Source organism: Aspergillus stella-maris (genome assembly GCF_047715825.1).
Source record: "Aspergillus stella-maris strain CBS 113639 unplaced genomic scaffold BDV14scaffold_100, whole genome shotgun sequence".
NCBI lineage: Eukaryota > Fungi > Ascomycota > Eurotiomycetes > Eurotiales > Aspergillaceae > Aspergillus > Aspergillus stella-maris.
The window spans coordinates 17,783-29,499 of record NW_027396894.1 but is presented as its reverse complement, the minus strand read 5'-3'; the positions used below and the strand labels follow the sequence as shown (position 1 = coordinate 29,499).

The 11,717-nt window shown below is 50.9% G+C and overlaps 7 protein-coding genes across 7 annotated transcripts; 3 read left to right on the top strand and 4 right to left on the bottom strand.

The window, feature by feature from the left end:
- Nucleotides 1–458: 458 nt before the first annotated feature.
- Nucleotides 459–874, bottom strand: BDV14DRAFT_205593 (uncharacterized protein; the record flags this gene model as incomplete). Its single annotated transcript, XM_073774762.1, has 2 exons — nucleotides 459–519; nucleotides 615–874. The coding sequence occupies 2 exons, from the start codon at nucleotides 872–874 to the stop codon at nucleotides 459–461; spliced, it is 321 nt and encodes a 106-aa protein (XP_073622481.1).
- Nucleotides 875–1,540: 666 nt separating this feature from the next.
- Nucleotides 1,541–2,738, bottom strand: BDV14DRAFT_206821 (NADP-dependent oxidoreductase domain-containing protein; the record flags this gene model as incomplete). The annotated part of the gene is made up of 1 exon (XM_073774999.1): nucleotides 1,541–2,738. The coding sequence occupies exon 1, from the start codon at nucleotides 2,696–2,698 to the stop codon at nucleotides 1,541–1,543; it is 1,158 nt and encodes a 385-aa protein (XP_073622480.1). The 5' UTR covers nucleotides 2,699–2,738.
- Nucleotides 2,739–3,598: 860 nt separating this feature from the next.
- Nucleotides 3,599–5,286, top strand: BDV14DRAFT_9439 (aldo/keto reductase). The gene is made up of 5 exons (XM_073777904.1): nucleotides 3,599–3,794; nucleotides 3,842–3,928; nucleotides 3,978–4,058; nucleotides 4,128–4,698; nucleotides 4,786–5,286. The coding sequence occupies exons 1-5, from the start codon at nucleotides 3,670–3,672 to the stop codon at nucleotides 5,065–5,067; spliced, it is 1,146 nt and encodes a 381-aa protein (XP_073622479.1). The 5' UTR covers nucleotides 3,599–3,669; the 3' UTR covers nucleotides 5,068–5,286.
- An 852-nt stretch (nucleotides 5,287–6,138) lies between these two features.
- Nucleotides 6,139–6,896, top strand: BDV14DRAFT_205590 (DUF1772 domain-containing protein; the record flags this gene model as incomplete). Its single annotated transcript, XM_073774761.1, has 2 exons — nucleotides 6,139–6,208; nucleotides 6,433–6,896. 2 exons carry the CDS (start codon nucleotides 6,139–6,141, stop codon nucleotides 6,894–6,896), a joined length of 534 nt encoding a protein of 177 aa, XP_073622478.1.
- Nucleotides 6,897–7,881: 985 nt separating this feature from the next.
- BDV14DRAFT_205589 (uncharacterized protein) lies at nucleotides 7,882–8,726 on the bottom strand (the record flags this gene model as incomplete). Its single annotated transcript, XM_073774760.1, has 2 exons — nucleotides 7,882–8,420; nucleotides 8,495–8,726. 2 exons carry the CDS (start codon nucleotides 8,724–8,726, stop codon nucleotides 7,882–7,884), a joined length of 771 nt encoding a protein of 256 aa, XP_073622477.1.
- An 840-nt stretch (nucleotides 8,727–9,566) lies between these two features.
- On the top strand, nucleotides 9,567–10,930 carry BDV14DRAFT_9526 (uncharacterized protein). Its single transcript, XM_073777913.1, has 2 exons — nucleotides 9,567–9,600; nucleotides 9,737–10,930. The coding sequence occupies exons 1-2, from the start codon at nucleotides 9,598–9,600 to the stop codon at nucleotides 10,748–10,750; spliced, it is 1,017 nt and encodes a 338-aa protein (XP_073622476.1). The 5' UTR covers nucleotides 9,567–9,597; the 3' UTR covers nucleotides 10,751–10,930.
- Nucleotides 10,930–11,573, bottom strand: BDV14DRAFT_9448 (uncharacterized protein). Its single transcript, XM_073777906.1, has one exon. The coding sequence runs from the start codon at nucleotides 11,530–11,532 to the stop codon at nucleotides 11,110–11,112; it is 423 nt and encodes a 140-aa protein (XP_073622475.1). The 5' UTR covers nucleotides 11,533–11,573; the 3' UTR covers nucleotides 10,930–11,109.
- Nucleotides 11,574–11,717: the final 144 nt, after the last annotated feature.

Below are 11,717 nucleotides of genomic sequence, written 5' to 3'. Positions count from 1 at the left end.
AATTCTTGCGAAGTCAACAGACATTAGCCATACCACTACCGGTCAGAGCAAGGGAGGTGTTCTGGTTTCCAAGGACATAATTTTATCCAGGAGGTAAGGATTTAGTGACTGGGTCTCCTGATGAACAAATGAACAAATGAAAGATATATTGATTATCCTGTAGTAGTGAATCGATAAAAGGCTATGAATTCGGAATTAGGGTTCATGGACGTCACGCTCTAGCAGTTATATTATAGGCAGTAATTCAGTTCCTAGAAGTATACAAAAATCTCGGTCTGGCCCATCTTGAGATTATATGTGCTCTAAGACTTCAGCTCCTCTCTCTATCATCACCTGCTCTCCATCCACATCTGATCTACCTCCATGAATACCACTACCACAATGGCACGCGCACGCCCAACCCCGAACCAAAAACCCGAAACCGTTATGACCGACAAACGGGACATCAGATCCAAAACTCAAGCAGCCAGACGCAAGTTCGCCGAAGCAAAGAAGCAGCGGCAGGCGTCTGCAGAGGCTCTAGTCATTGGTGCACTACGATAACGACGACGGGCATTTTCTCTGCAAATGCACCCGCAATTTAATTCGAAGAGCTGAGTTCCCCGGTTCCAAACGCCGTAACGAGCGCCGGAAGGCCCTTGATCCGGGCGTGCCCGTCTGCGGCGTAGGTGACATTTAGCTCGTTGGTGTTCGGGGCTAGTTGTAGACCGGCTGGTGGGATGTAGTCCAGGGCTGCGAGGTTGTAGTCGCTGGGTACGCCGTGGACGGTTCGGATGCCGAGTTGGTATATGCGGTTGAAGAGATATCTTGCTAGGTCGATTGGGGCATCCAGGGGGTCAGGAGTTGTCTTTTGGTTGCAGGTTGTGCAGCGCATGGTGGATACTGGTATATTGCTACTGACGATCCTCGGTCCAGGGCAATATTTAGCGGACTTAGATATTTGGGCTAGAATGTGACTTTATATTGACAGCTTCTTCATAATTCAGACCCAGTATCACTGCTATTGTTCATTCTACATATCTTTTATCTTGACAATGCATCATTAGCCAGTGGCAAGGCTTCGTGGTCGGTTCATCTAATGCTTCCAGTGAATGTCCTCAAGTTTCCATGAATAGCCTTTTGGGAGGTAGGTCCAACATATCAGGACTATGCCATCTGGAGAGAGGTGAGAGGAACTCAGCTACGCATTCTTTCTCATACATCTCAACAATACGCTGGGCATTTGGAGCCTATTTTGTAGTTTATCTTTCTCCCGGTGCAGTATCTTGAGGAGCCACCCTGTCCTTGGGCCATGACAGCATGCCAGGGTTTATACTTGGTAAAGGAAAAGTTAGATCCTTGACAGTTGTAAGCTTTGAAAGCTCAGTCCACGCGGTAGGTCTTCTACAAAGGAACCGAACATCAATAGTAATTCCAGGTCTTACTACCTAGCATGGTATATGGAGAGCGCTACAGAAGACTCAAAAAATATGTATTATCCTTCAACCTAACACTATCTCAAGAACAAAATGTATGCCTCTAGGGTACCATCAAGCCTAAGCTACTGCTTAGGCTGAACAGGCTTAGGATGCTCAACCCAATCGAAATTCCCCATCGACTTCTCAAACCAAACATGACTGGGATGGTTTGCACCCCTAGACTTCGACCCATCAAACAGCGTCCCACTAAGAAACGAATGAGGAAATCCAAAATCAAACTCGTAAACAGACTCAATCTCACTAATCTCCTCCTCATCAAGCGTAACTCCAATCCCAGCAATACTGCCCTCAATATGCGAGACCTTCCGCGCACCAACAATGGGGAAAACATACGGCGCCTTGTCCATGATATACCCCAATGCAACATGAAGGAGGTCGACGTTCTTCTTGTTGGCGATCTTCTCGAGGACCCTTGAGACGTCCTTGTCGCGCTGGCTCGTGGCGATGAAGTTGCGCCCGTCGTTGTTCTTTTCGCGCGCTTTGAAGCCCTCTTCTGTTTGGAAGCGGCCTTGGTTGAGGACGCCGTAGGGGGCCAGACCCATGCCTTCTTCGCGACACATGGGGATGATGTCGCGCTCAAAGTCGCGCATCGTGGCGTTCCACATACCCTGGTAGACGACGAATTGGCGAAGCCCTTTCTGTCTCGCGTACTCGTTTGCCTTGGATACAACCCAGGCGGGTGTATCTGAGATACCCAAGTACAGGACCTTCCCTGAGACCACGAGGTCGTTTAACGCATGCATAAGCTCCGGAATACTAGTCGTATACTCCCACCAATGGACATAATAGAGATCAATATAGTCCGTCCCTAACCTCTTCAGCGACGCCTCCAGCGCAACTTTAAGGCTCTTGGCACTATTCCCGCCAAAGTTACTCTGAATCTTCGTCTTAACGTGTGTCTGGCAGGGCGTGGAATATTTTGTCGCAAGCACAATCTCGTCGCGGTTCCCGCGCGATGCCATCCACTCTCCTACCCATTCCTCGGACTGGCCTTCGCGGTAGGCATTGGCGGTGTCGATGAAGTTGCCGCCTTTGCTGTAGAATGTGTCGAGCACGGCGAAGGAGTCTTCTTTTGTGCAGTGCCCGTAGCGCTCGCTGTTTGCGGTGCCGAAGGTCATTGCACCGAGGCAGAGGGGGGATACCTTAACTGCTGCTGAGGGGGAGAGTTGCCTGTGGCGGGCGAGGAGGGAGTCGGGGGGCGGGTTGAGAGTGAAAGACATGTTGGTTAAAGAGTTGTAGGAGAGTTTCGAAGAGGAAAAATCAACTCATTTGGCCCAAGATCAAACGACTGAGATCCGATTCGAGATATTTATACCTACATTTTTGCCTCTTGTCGATGGACACTACGTATGCCGAGCCAGACCAGCCCTATACTCTCGATCTCGATGCTCCATTTCCGGTGCGGATGGCTCCAGGGTTCTAGTGGGGCCTCCAGGTTGCTTACAGAAGGACACTGATTGGCTGCTAGGCTTTATGATCGGATTTAGGCTATGGCATGCCCGTCATTGTCGGGGGTAAGTAAAGAGAGCCTAGAAGCGGCTATTTGTTGGGCAATTGGTGCTCCTGTAGACTGTATAGAGTAACCAGGGATATTCCTAGGTAAGCCCCAGTCCGGACTAGAGCAAATCCAGAGTATGTATAGCTTCCTTTCGCTGGCTTGTCCTATTACTAACAGATTTATGCTAATACTCTAATAGTTATACCACAATAATGCAGCACAAGTCTTGTCCCAAACTGACATCATTGTGACTTCGCAACAGAATCTCTGGGACAACCATACCATACGGTCCGTAAACTCCGGATTTCCATTCTCCACTGTAAGCATCTTACCAGAGCCTAAGCTAATCAATCTAATAAAGTAAGCCGTCTGCAGATAAATCCCGGACTTCCGGACATACCACAACTTTGTTGTTCCAACTCTTGCCATCCCCCACTGCTTACGGAGTACCTGCCAACCACAATACAATGTAGCTGTAGTGGAACCTCGCTCCCCTCGTTTCGCTCGCTAGCTGTTACTCTGTGCTCTCAGCAATCTGGGTCCTCGGCGTCATCGCGTCACTTCTGTGGACCTTGGGCGTGGACCTCGGTGGTAGCTGAGGGGTGATTTAAAGCGACGGCGCCCCCAAGATCATGTCTATGTTATCTCAAGAACAAAGCAATTCAACTACCAAGTCAATTACATACAATCATAATGTCTATCTTCGCTCCTGCTCCCAAGCCGCCTACCCTCCTGGGCTACCACCGGGTCCTTGCGCCCTCGGCTGGTGTCAAGGTTTCTCCTCTTTGCCTGGGTGCTATGAACTTTGGTGATTCCTGGTACGCATTCTGGTTATACTCTGTAAAGTCCAATCTAACAGAAGTAGGAAGGAGTTTATGGGCGAGTGTAACAAGGAGCAGTCCTTTGCCCTGCTAGATGCCTTTTTCGAGTCGGGCGGAAACTTCATCGACACGTATGCCTGACCATCCGCATCATTAATGATGAATTGCTAATTGAAACAGAGCAAACAACTACCAACAAGAAGAAAGCGAGAAATGGATCGGCGAATGGCTGCAGAAGCGCGGAAACCGCGACCAGATTGTGTACGTCTACACCCAAATCACCCATTCACCCTTTCTCTACTCAAATCGCTAATAGGAATATGTATGTAGACTAGCAACAAAATACACAACAGGATACCGCACCTCCCACCGCGACACGCAACCAATCCAATCCAACTTCGTCGGCAACTCCTTCAAATCCATGCGCGTCTCCGTCGACAACTCCCTCAAGAAGCTCGGCACAGACTACATTGACCTCCTCTACCTGCACTGGTGGGATTTCACAACCGGCGTGGAAGAAGTCATGCACGGGCTCAACAGCCTCATTACAGCAGGGAAGGTGCTCTACCTTGGTGTGAGCGATACCCCCGCGTGGGTAGTCGTCAAGGCGAACGATTACGCGCGTGCTCATGGATTGAGGCCGTTCAGCGTCTACCAGGGGAAGTGGAACGCCGGGTTCCGTGATATGGAGCGCGAGGTCATTCCTATGTGTAAGGACCAGGGCATGGGTATTGCGCCTTGGGCGCCGCTGGGCGGTGGTAAGTTTAAGACTGCTGAGGCAAGGAAGGCGGCGCAGGGCGACTCGAGTAACCGTGGTGCGGAGATGAGTGAGACGGATATTAAGATCTCGGATGCGTTGGAGAAGGTTGCGAAGCGGAAGGGGGGAACGCTGCATGCGGTTGTAAGTCACATCCACATCCATATCCCCTCGCCCACCCTCTTTCCCTCTTTATATCTCTCCTTTGTCTAATCAGTGTTTGGTGGACAGGCCCTCGCCTACGTAATGCACAAAACACCCTACGTGTTCCCCATCATCGGACAGCGCAAGGTCGAGCACCTCAAGGCGAACATTGAAGCCCTGGGTATCCAGTTGGCTCAGGAGGATCTCGCTGAGATTGATGCCGCGTCGGACTTTGATGTCGGCTTCCCCATGAACTTTATTTTCAGGGAGTACTCGATTAACAACACCTATGCTGATGTCTGGCTTACCGCGGCGTCGGCTCAGCTTGATGCGCCGCCTCATCCGCCTGTTGCTCACCATAAGGAGTAAGGGTGAGCTTGAGATCATCAAGCGTTTAGAGGGTCGATGCTAGATTAGGACCTCAAAGGTCATGACGACCTTTATATGATAGGAATGAAATTGAATATAGCTATGATGATCTCTTCTTGAATTACCGAGTCACAACATAGTACGAGCCCCTCCAGCCGACTTTTGAGATCCAGGGTTGAGTATTTGAGATCCCGGGCAATCAGCACGTATTATCACACATCCTTGATCGTTAATTCCTAAGAGCAATCACACCCAGGGAAATCGAGACTCAGAGATGTGATCACAATTGTACCTGACCATGCATGATGCACCTCACCCAAAAAAGCAGCATAAGCAGGGTCCTGTCCCTCGGTTACACCAACGTTCTAGACCGATAACAGTGCCCACCGCTTAAGCCTCATACAGAGAGATACGAAGAACTCGGAGGTAAAGGCGCCGATGCTGCTCCCGGGAGGACCTCTGCCGCGGTTACAGACCCAATCACTCACATTCATCTGCAAGAGTCTTACAGATTTGTCGGCTAGACCGGACCACGATACATTACTTGATCCCTGCACGACTCGAAGATGGTACTCAAAACGAAAGCGCCGGGGTACGGAGGCTCGAAACTCCGCGGTCGGTCAACGGCGCGATTAAGCTGCGACTGCGATTGCGATTGCAATTGTGGGCCCACTGCCTTCCACCCGTCCAGACTCTGGAATCAACTTCAAGGAGCAGAGAAACAGCAGAGGTAGTTCATGCACGATCCTCTCGAAAGCAAGGTATCGACTCCTTGTAACACACGGTACAAAGCGCAAAAAACAAAATCTCATCCTGTGGAGGGCCCTCGGGATGGCGTACAGCTTACAGCGTACAGGAATGAGGAAACAAGATGGTCTGATCCGATTACACCAGCCCAGGACCTAGTTAGCTCGCTACGTCACCCGATTCCCCGTCCCCACAAGCTGGCACCCCAGCAAGCGTCAGAGTCAGTCATTTAAGCAGGGGATTCCCTCCCTGTCACTCATCATCCTATCACTATCTTATCACTATAATCTTACTCTCAAAAACAAACTACAAAAAGCAACAGTCATGTCGCAATTCCCACCTGGTGTTCGGGCCGCGCAGGTCGTTGGTCTTACGGGGGCTGCATTTCTAGCTGGTAAGTCTTGTCGTCTTTCCTTATGGTACCGCCAGCTTGGTTCGGTCTGGAAGGCTTAAGCGGCCCGACTGGACGTTACACAGCCGAGGCATGGAGACATTGCATTGTTCTTGGTTCTGTTGTCCAATGGTGTTGGAGTGGCAGACAAAGAAACTCCATCGAAAAGCAATCTCAATTAATCTCAATCTGATCTTATGCTAACCATTTCCTTTTGTATCATGTAGGAAACATCTCAACATACACCCTCTCCGCAATCCCCGCCCTGCAATCCTCCCTTTCATCCTCCCCCGCCCCCTCCCCGGCCACAATCGCGCGCCAATGGCTCGCAATGTACAACACCGGCAAGGCCCAAAACCCACCGATCGCGCTCCTCACAGCGTCCGCATTCAGTTATCTCGCTTGGACAGCGCACTCTGGTACCAGCGCGGCAGTTGATGTTCTGAGTCCGAAGAACGCGACTTGGTTGTATGCTGCCGCGGCTGTTGTTACGGTGGGGATTGTGCCTTGGACGCTTGCTGCTATGAGCAGTGTTAATTCTACGCTTGCCGGTGTGGCGGAGGGTGTTGGTGCGAATGCGGAGAAGAGGAGTGATGAGGTTAGCGAGTTGTTGAGTAAATGGAAGGTTCTTAATGGGGTGAGGGGCGTGTTCCCTTTTGTTGGGGCGGTACTGGGGTTTTTGGCTATTTAGATTAGATCTGGATTCTGACTGAGTCTACGGCTGATTGATTGGATGAGGTGAGATTATTTGTACTATGATGAACTAGATTAATTGATACTTGTATATACTTTGGATGACTATGCTGGACACTTTCAACGACTACCACTATGTTTGGGCGGGTTGCCCGATATCCATCAGAATGGGGACTCCTCGGCCTGAGTCCCTTGATAGGTTTCCATTCACCTCCAGCCAGTCACTCTATTCCTGAGTTGCATCCTCTGATTGTGGCGTGGCTATATCAACAACATATCCGAAGAATAAATATACTTCCCGATCTAAGTATAGACCACCATACAACCACCCCTGCGCCAAGCAAGGCCGTGTACCATAGCCTCAACCTCCAGTTCTGAACCCATCCAATCTACTGCAGGGGCTCAGGCGATAAACATATGGCCAATCAGCACTTGCGCCTTGGTTCTTCAGAGAAGGATGAGACTGTTTTATTTAGATTACATTGAGGTGCCAGATGTTGATCGCTAAGGAAAAGGGTTGTATGGAATATGGAACATCGTGGGTCTTCTCCATCCATTTCCGATACTACCTACCTATCTATCCCTCGGACGTGCCCGTGGCTGCATAAGGGGGGGGGAATGCGCGGAAACTGATAAGGTAGAACGTACTGAGCAAGGAAGAGAGAAGGTACTCTAAAGATTCACAATAAACGCGACCGAAAAATCACATCAAGTAAAGTCATTCAAACCATTGCAGTGTATTATATAAAGTAAATAGGTATGGTATAAACAGCCGCTCCATGGAAACATAAATAGAACATAGAATATAACATAAAAGATAGGAAAAACCAATCGGTATCAATATCCAAGCGTAGGTCATGCAATATATGATGCAACAGATGCAGAAAATGCAAGATTTCCATCTATCCATCTATCCATCCATCCTACCCCTCAATCCCTTTCCAAACCTGCTCGCTTTCGCTCACGTAGCCAGACAGGCAAAATCATTGCAACTCCGCAACATGCTGCGTCGCCTGTCTAGCAGGTAACTCCGTCGGTGGCGCATACCGTGCCGCATCAACCTCCTGCTGCGCAAACCGCTTATCCTGCGGCGTGGGCTGATAATTCTCCATGCCACCAGCACCAGCAAGAGGGGCAGTAGCAGCGGCATCACCAGCCCCACCAGCAGCAGCGCGCTTTCGTCGTCTAAAGAACCAGAACGCCACGATCGCGCCGAGGACAAGCGGGATACCGACTCCTAATCCGACGCCGAGGCCAACGCCGAGGTTTGAGTCGCTGTCGCCGGAGGAGCCAGAATCTGAGGGGTCGGTTGGTGTTGATGTTGGGGTATCTGTTGCTGAGGAGGTGGTCGTTGATGAAGTTGAAGTTGAAGTTGTTGTACTTGATGAAGCGGTTGTTACGCTCGTCACGATGCGCACGGGGTCAAGCTCGAATGTCTGCGTTGAGTTGTTGCAGTCGCATCCGCTGAAGCCAGTGCAGCACCAGGTTCCGCTGCCGCAGGCTGTTACGCCGTTTCCTGCGTCTGTAGCACAAAGTATACCAGTCAGCCATATTCCAATTCAACGGTTGAAAGGTAGTGTGAGGTGGTGGGCTTACTTCGAATATCCATACACTGCGTCGGACAGGTCGTGACGTTCCCGTCCATCCAGTCCGGGTCACTGCATGTGTTTTGCCAGTAGGAGGTATCGCCGTCGTCTTCGGTGCGGACGCAGAGGCCGTTGCTTGCGCAGAGCTCGCCGTCGCTACAGCATTGCGCGAGGGTGCCGTTGTTGGAGCAGGGGAGGCGAGTCACGTCCTCGTTGCCGTCGCGGTCGTAGCAGGCTGCCATTTCGGTTTGATGAGTCTCACCGACTCGAGTATAGTTGATCGCGGTTGTAGTTGGGTATCGATCGATTCGGGGGTTGAATCGCTCAACGCACAAGACAAGTCCAGCAATGCGATACGAGAGGGGAGATGTAAGATGGAGAAGGAAAAGGCAACGGCACGGGGGCCAAAAAACACAGACTGACCTGCACAGACCAGGCGAGGGAAGATTGGGGCGAAGCCAATTTCGCAGCTCGCAACTCAGGCAGGCAAGCGAGTTTGAGAGCGACCAATGCGGGATCGCGTTGTTCCTTCTGGCCCCCAGGCTGAGGCTAGTTTGCGTGCCATGTGGGGTGGATGGGCGAGCTGAAGGGACTGAGTGGGTTGGGCTGGAGGGGGAGCTCGGAGAGGCTGCTGATGGGATGTAAGGGTCGTGATGGGTTTGATTGCAGGGTTTTTGCAGGTTTGGTTATGAGGAGGAGGACTGAGGTTGTATGTCAGGTACGACAAGGATAAGAACCCCTGTCCAGAATATGTGAAGAAAGATCTTGGGACGGTTCAGCTGGTGGAGGTTCCGGTGTCAGGGTCTTGGCCCCTTTTTTCATAGGTTGAGCCTCTGACAGGCGGGTCTGGTGGGTTGAGGCTGGAGATGGACTCTTTCAATTATCAGTTGGAGACTGGAGTGTAGAGTCAGTGCTTCTACGTAGCTTATCAAGAGGCTCAACATTGACGAGAGTTAGGGTTCACTTGTAAATATCAAATAATGTCAACTTCTTTGAGCACATTTTTCAGTGGCACAGACCCTGAACGATGACTCAGCCGCAGGGTAAACCTACAGTCATACTCATGCCTCAATCTTCTTCTTCTTTCAACACCACAGATCCCCCGACGACATCATGGTAAGTGTATGTAGAGCTCTGTATCTGAACTTGGCAGCTTCTAACACCTTTATAGAACCGCCTCCGCAGCCTCCCCACCCTCCTCCCCCGGATCCTCTCCCGCCAGTATGCCACTCCACTGAACCACCTCCCCCAGACCCAACACAAGATCACCGTGAAAGGCCCGCACCATGAAACCGAGAACCCTTCAATTCACCGCGAAGCTCTCCTCACCCAGCTAAAGGATATTCCCAAGAACGCCTCCAACCTCTCCATAACAGAAGACACTCCCTCCGATACAGAATGGGACATCCTAGCTGCCCACTTCACCGCCGTGCGCGAACTCGAGATGTTTACCGGATGGAACGAAGATCTAAACGACAAGAGAACACCAACGCACTGGCCGATCGAGAAGATGCAACTAGCCGATGCCTGCGGGGAGGTCATAAAGTCGCCGCATATCTTACAAGGACGGATCAAGCATCTTATCCTGAACCATACATGTGGATTGGGCTTCGAGGGCGCCGCGGCCGCGCATCCCGCTCCTGAGTCAGAGAATCAGCCGATCGGGAAACAAACGAGCCAGCTTCGCACACTGGAGATCATCGAGAATGATGCGCTCGATACGTTCCTGCGCATGTACGCTAGCCTGTCGCATGTCGTGGATGGTATCACGTCGCTGACGCTGCGCTCGACGGAGATCCCAGACGATCTTGATTGTGCGTCTGATGAAATCTTCTTGCAGAGTTTGTCGAAGTTGACAGGCTTGCAGACGCTGAATCTTTTCATTGGTGAGATATTCAAGGAACCTACGACCTTGCCGTCGCTATGTAAAAATCTTCCGCCGAATCTTACGACGCTACAATTCCGTGGCCCGCTGTCATTCGGTCGCTCAAATGAGTTTGAAGAGTGGGTGGGCGCATTTAGTTCGGACTCATTCCTTCCAAAGCTCGAGAGACTTGCTATTGTGCTGGATTATCACTACAGCAAAGCAGACAATGCGTGGTTTTTGAATTTGGATACCCCGCCCGAGGCCGAGCTCGCTGAGGCCCGGGCCGCATGCGAGCGGTTATACGAGGCGGCGAGACAGAGAGGCATAACGGTGCAGCCGTTGCATGATCGGTGGGTGAATGGCCACATGCGGTTGCGAGACGTGGATAGTCGGTGGTAAAACGACTTCCGGGGCCCGAGAATTGTGCATTTGAGGTGCAGATGTCTTCTACTCCCCGTCCGTATCCTACGTCCCGTCTCGTCCACATTTAAGTCAACGTCCGTCTCCGAATCCGTCTCCGAATCCGTCTCCGAATGATATCCCCCGGAGTCGGAGTCGGAGGATAGTGCTGACTGCCGTTGACTGTGTTGCTCTCGGCGATCGGGGCTGTGTATTATTAGCGTTTATGTTTGATGTTTGATACCCACTCCGCTCTATGTATGCTCTGAATTGAGCCTCGTTGATGAATCTATTCTCCCCTCAATTGACTTGTTTTCTATTTTGGAAGCCTTGAAGACCCTTGTTCAATGCGTCTGCATTCAGCATGGCACACCATGGCACTCGTACTCGTATCCGTGCACTCCGAGAAAATCCCGGCCCACTGGCACCAAGACCAAGACCAAGACCAAGACCAAGACCAGGCAACAATAAAATCCTTGCAGCAACATGAATCCATCGCATCTAAAGTAAAGTCCTCTCGGAAGATAAAACGAACACGAAAACGACCGCCCAAAAGCAACAAAATCAAGCTTACCGTCTACCCAATCACACCCCTTACAACCTCGACACGAATACGAGCTGGCCTTCTTAACTCGCTGTAAGGATGGCACGATGGGTCCCCTAACGCTTAGCGCACGAAATGGCTTCTTTTTCTGTTCGTCTGACACTGACACTGCCAATCCTCCCCGTCCTGCGTCTGGACTCGGTGAGAAATAGAATGAGTGAGGGTCCCCGATCGCCATGATTGCCTACTTCGTAAGGAACTTTGTAGGGCGAGTCCGAGTCGTATTCTTATAGAAGCATAGTAGGGTCTATTTCTAGGCTGCGATGTTTTGTAGATTTACTTATAAACGCTTTGTTCGTGTTCTTGTTCACTATGCTTCTACCAGAGACTCAAGGAGTTCAGTTCCGATCGCACCTCAGCAAG

What these genes read in the sequence shown, in the direction of transcription:
- BDV14DRAFT_9448 (XM_073777906.1), bottom strand. Translation starts at nt 11,532, where the DNA reads ATGGCGATCGGGGACCCTCACTCATTCTATTTCTCACCGAGTCCAGAC.
- BDV14DRAFT_9439 (XM_073777904.1), top strand. Translation starts at nt 3,670, where the DNA reads ATGTCTATCTTCGCTCCTGCTCCCAAGCCGCCTACCCTCCTGGGCTAC. An exon ending in GGCGGAAACTTCATCGACAC is followed by an intron (nt 3,929 to 3,977) that starts GTATGCCTGACC and finishes TAATTGAAACAG; the next exon opens with AGCAAACAACTACCAACAAG. An exon ending in GGGGAACGCTGCATGCGGTT is followed by an intron (nt 4,699 to 4,785) that starts GTAAGTCACATC and finishes TTTGGTGGACAG; the next exon opens with GCCCTCGCCTACGTAATGCA.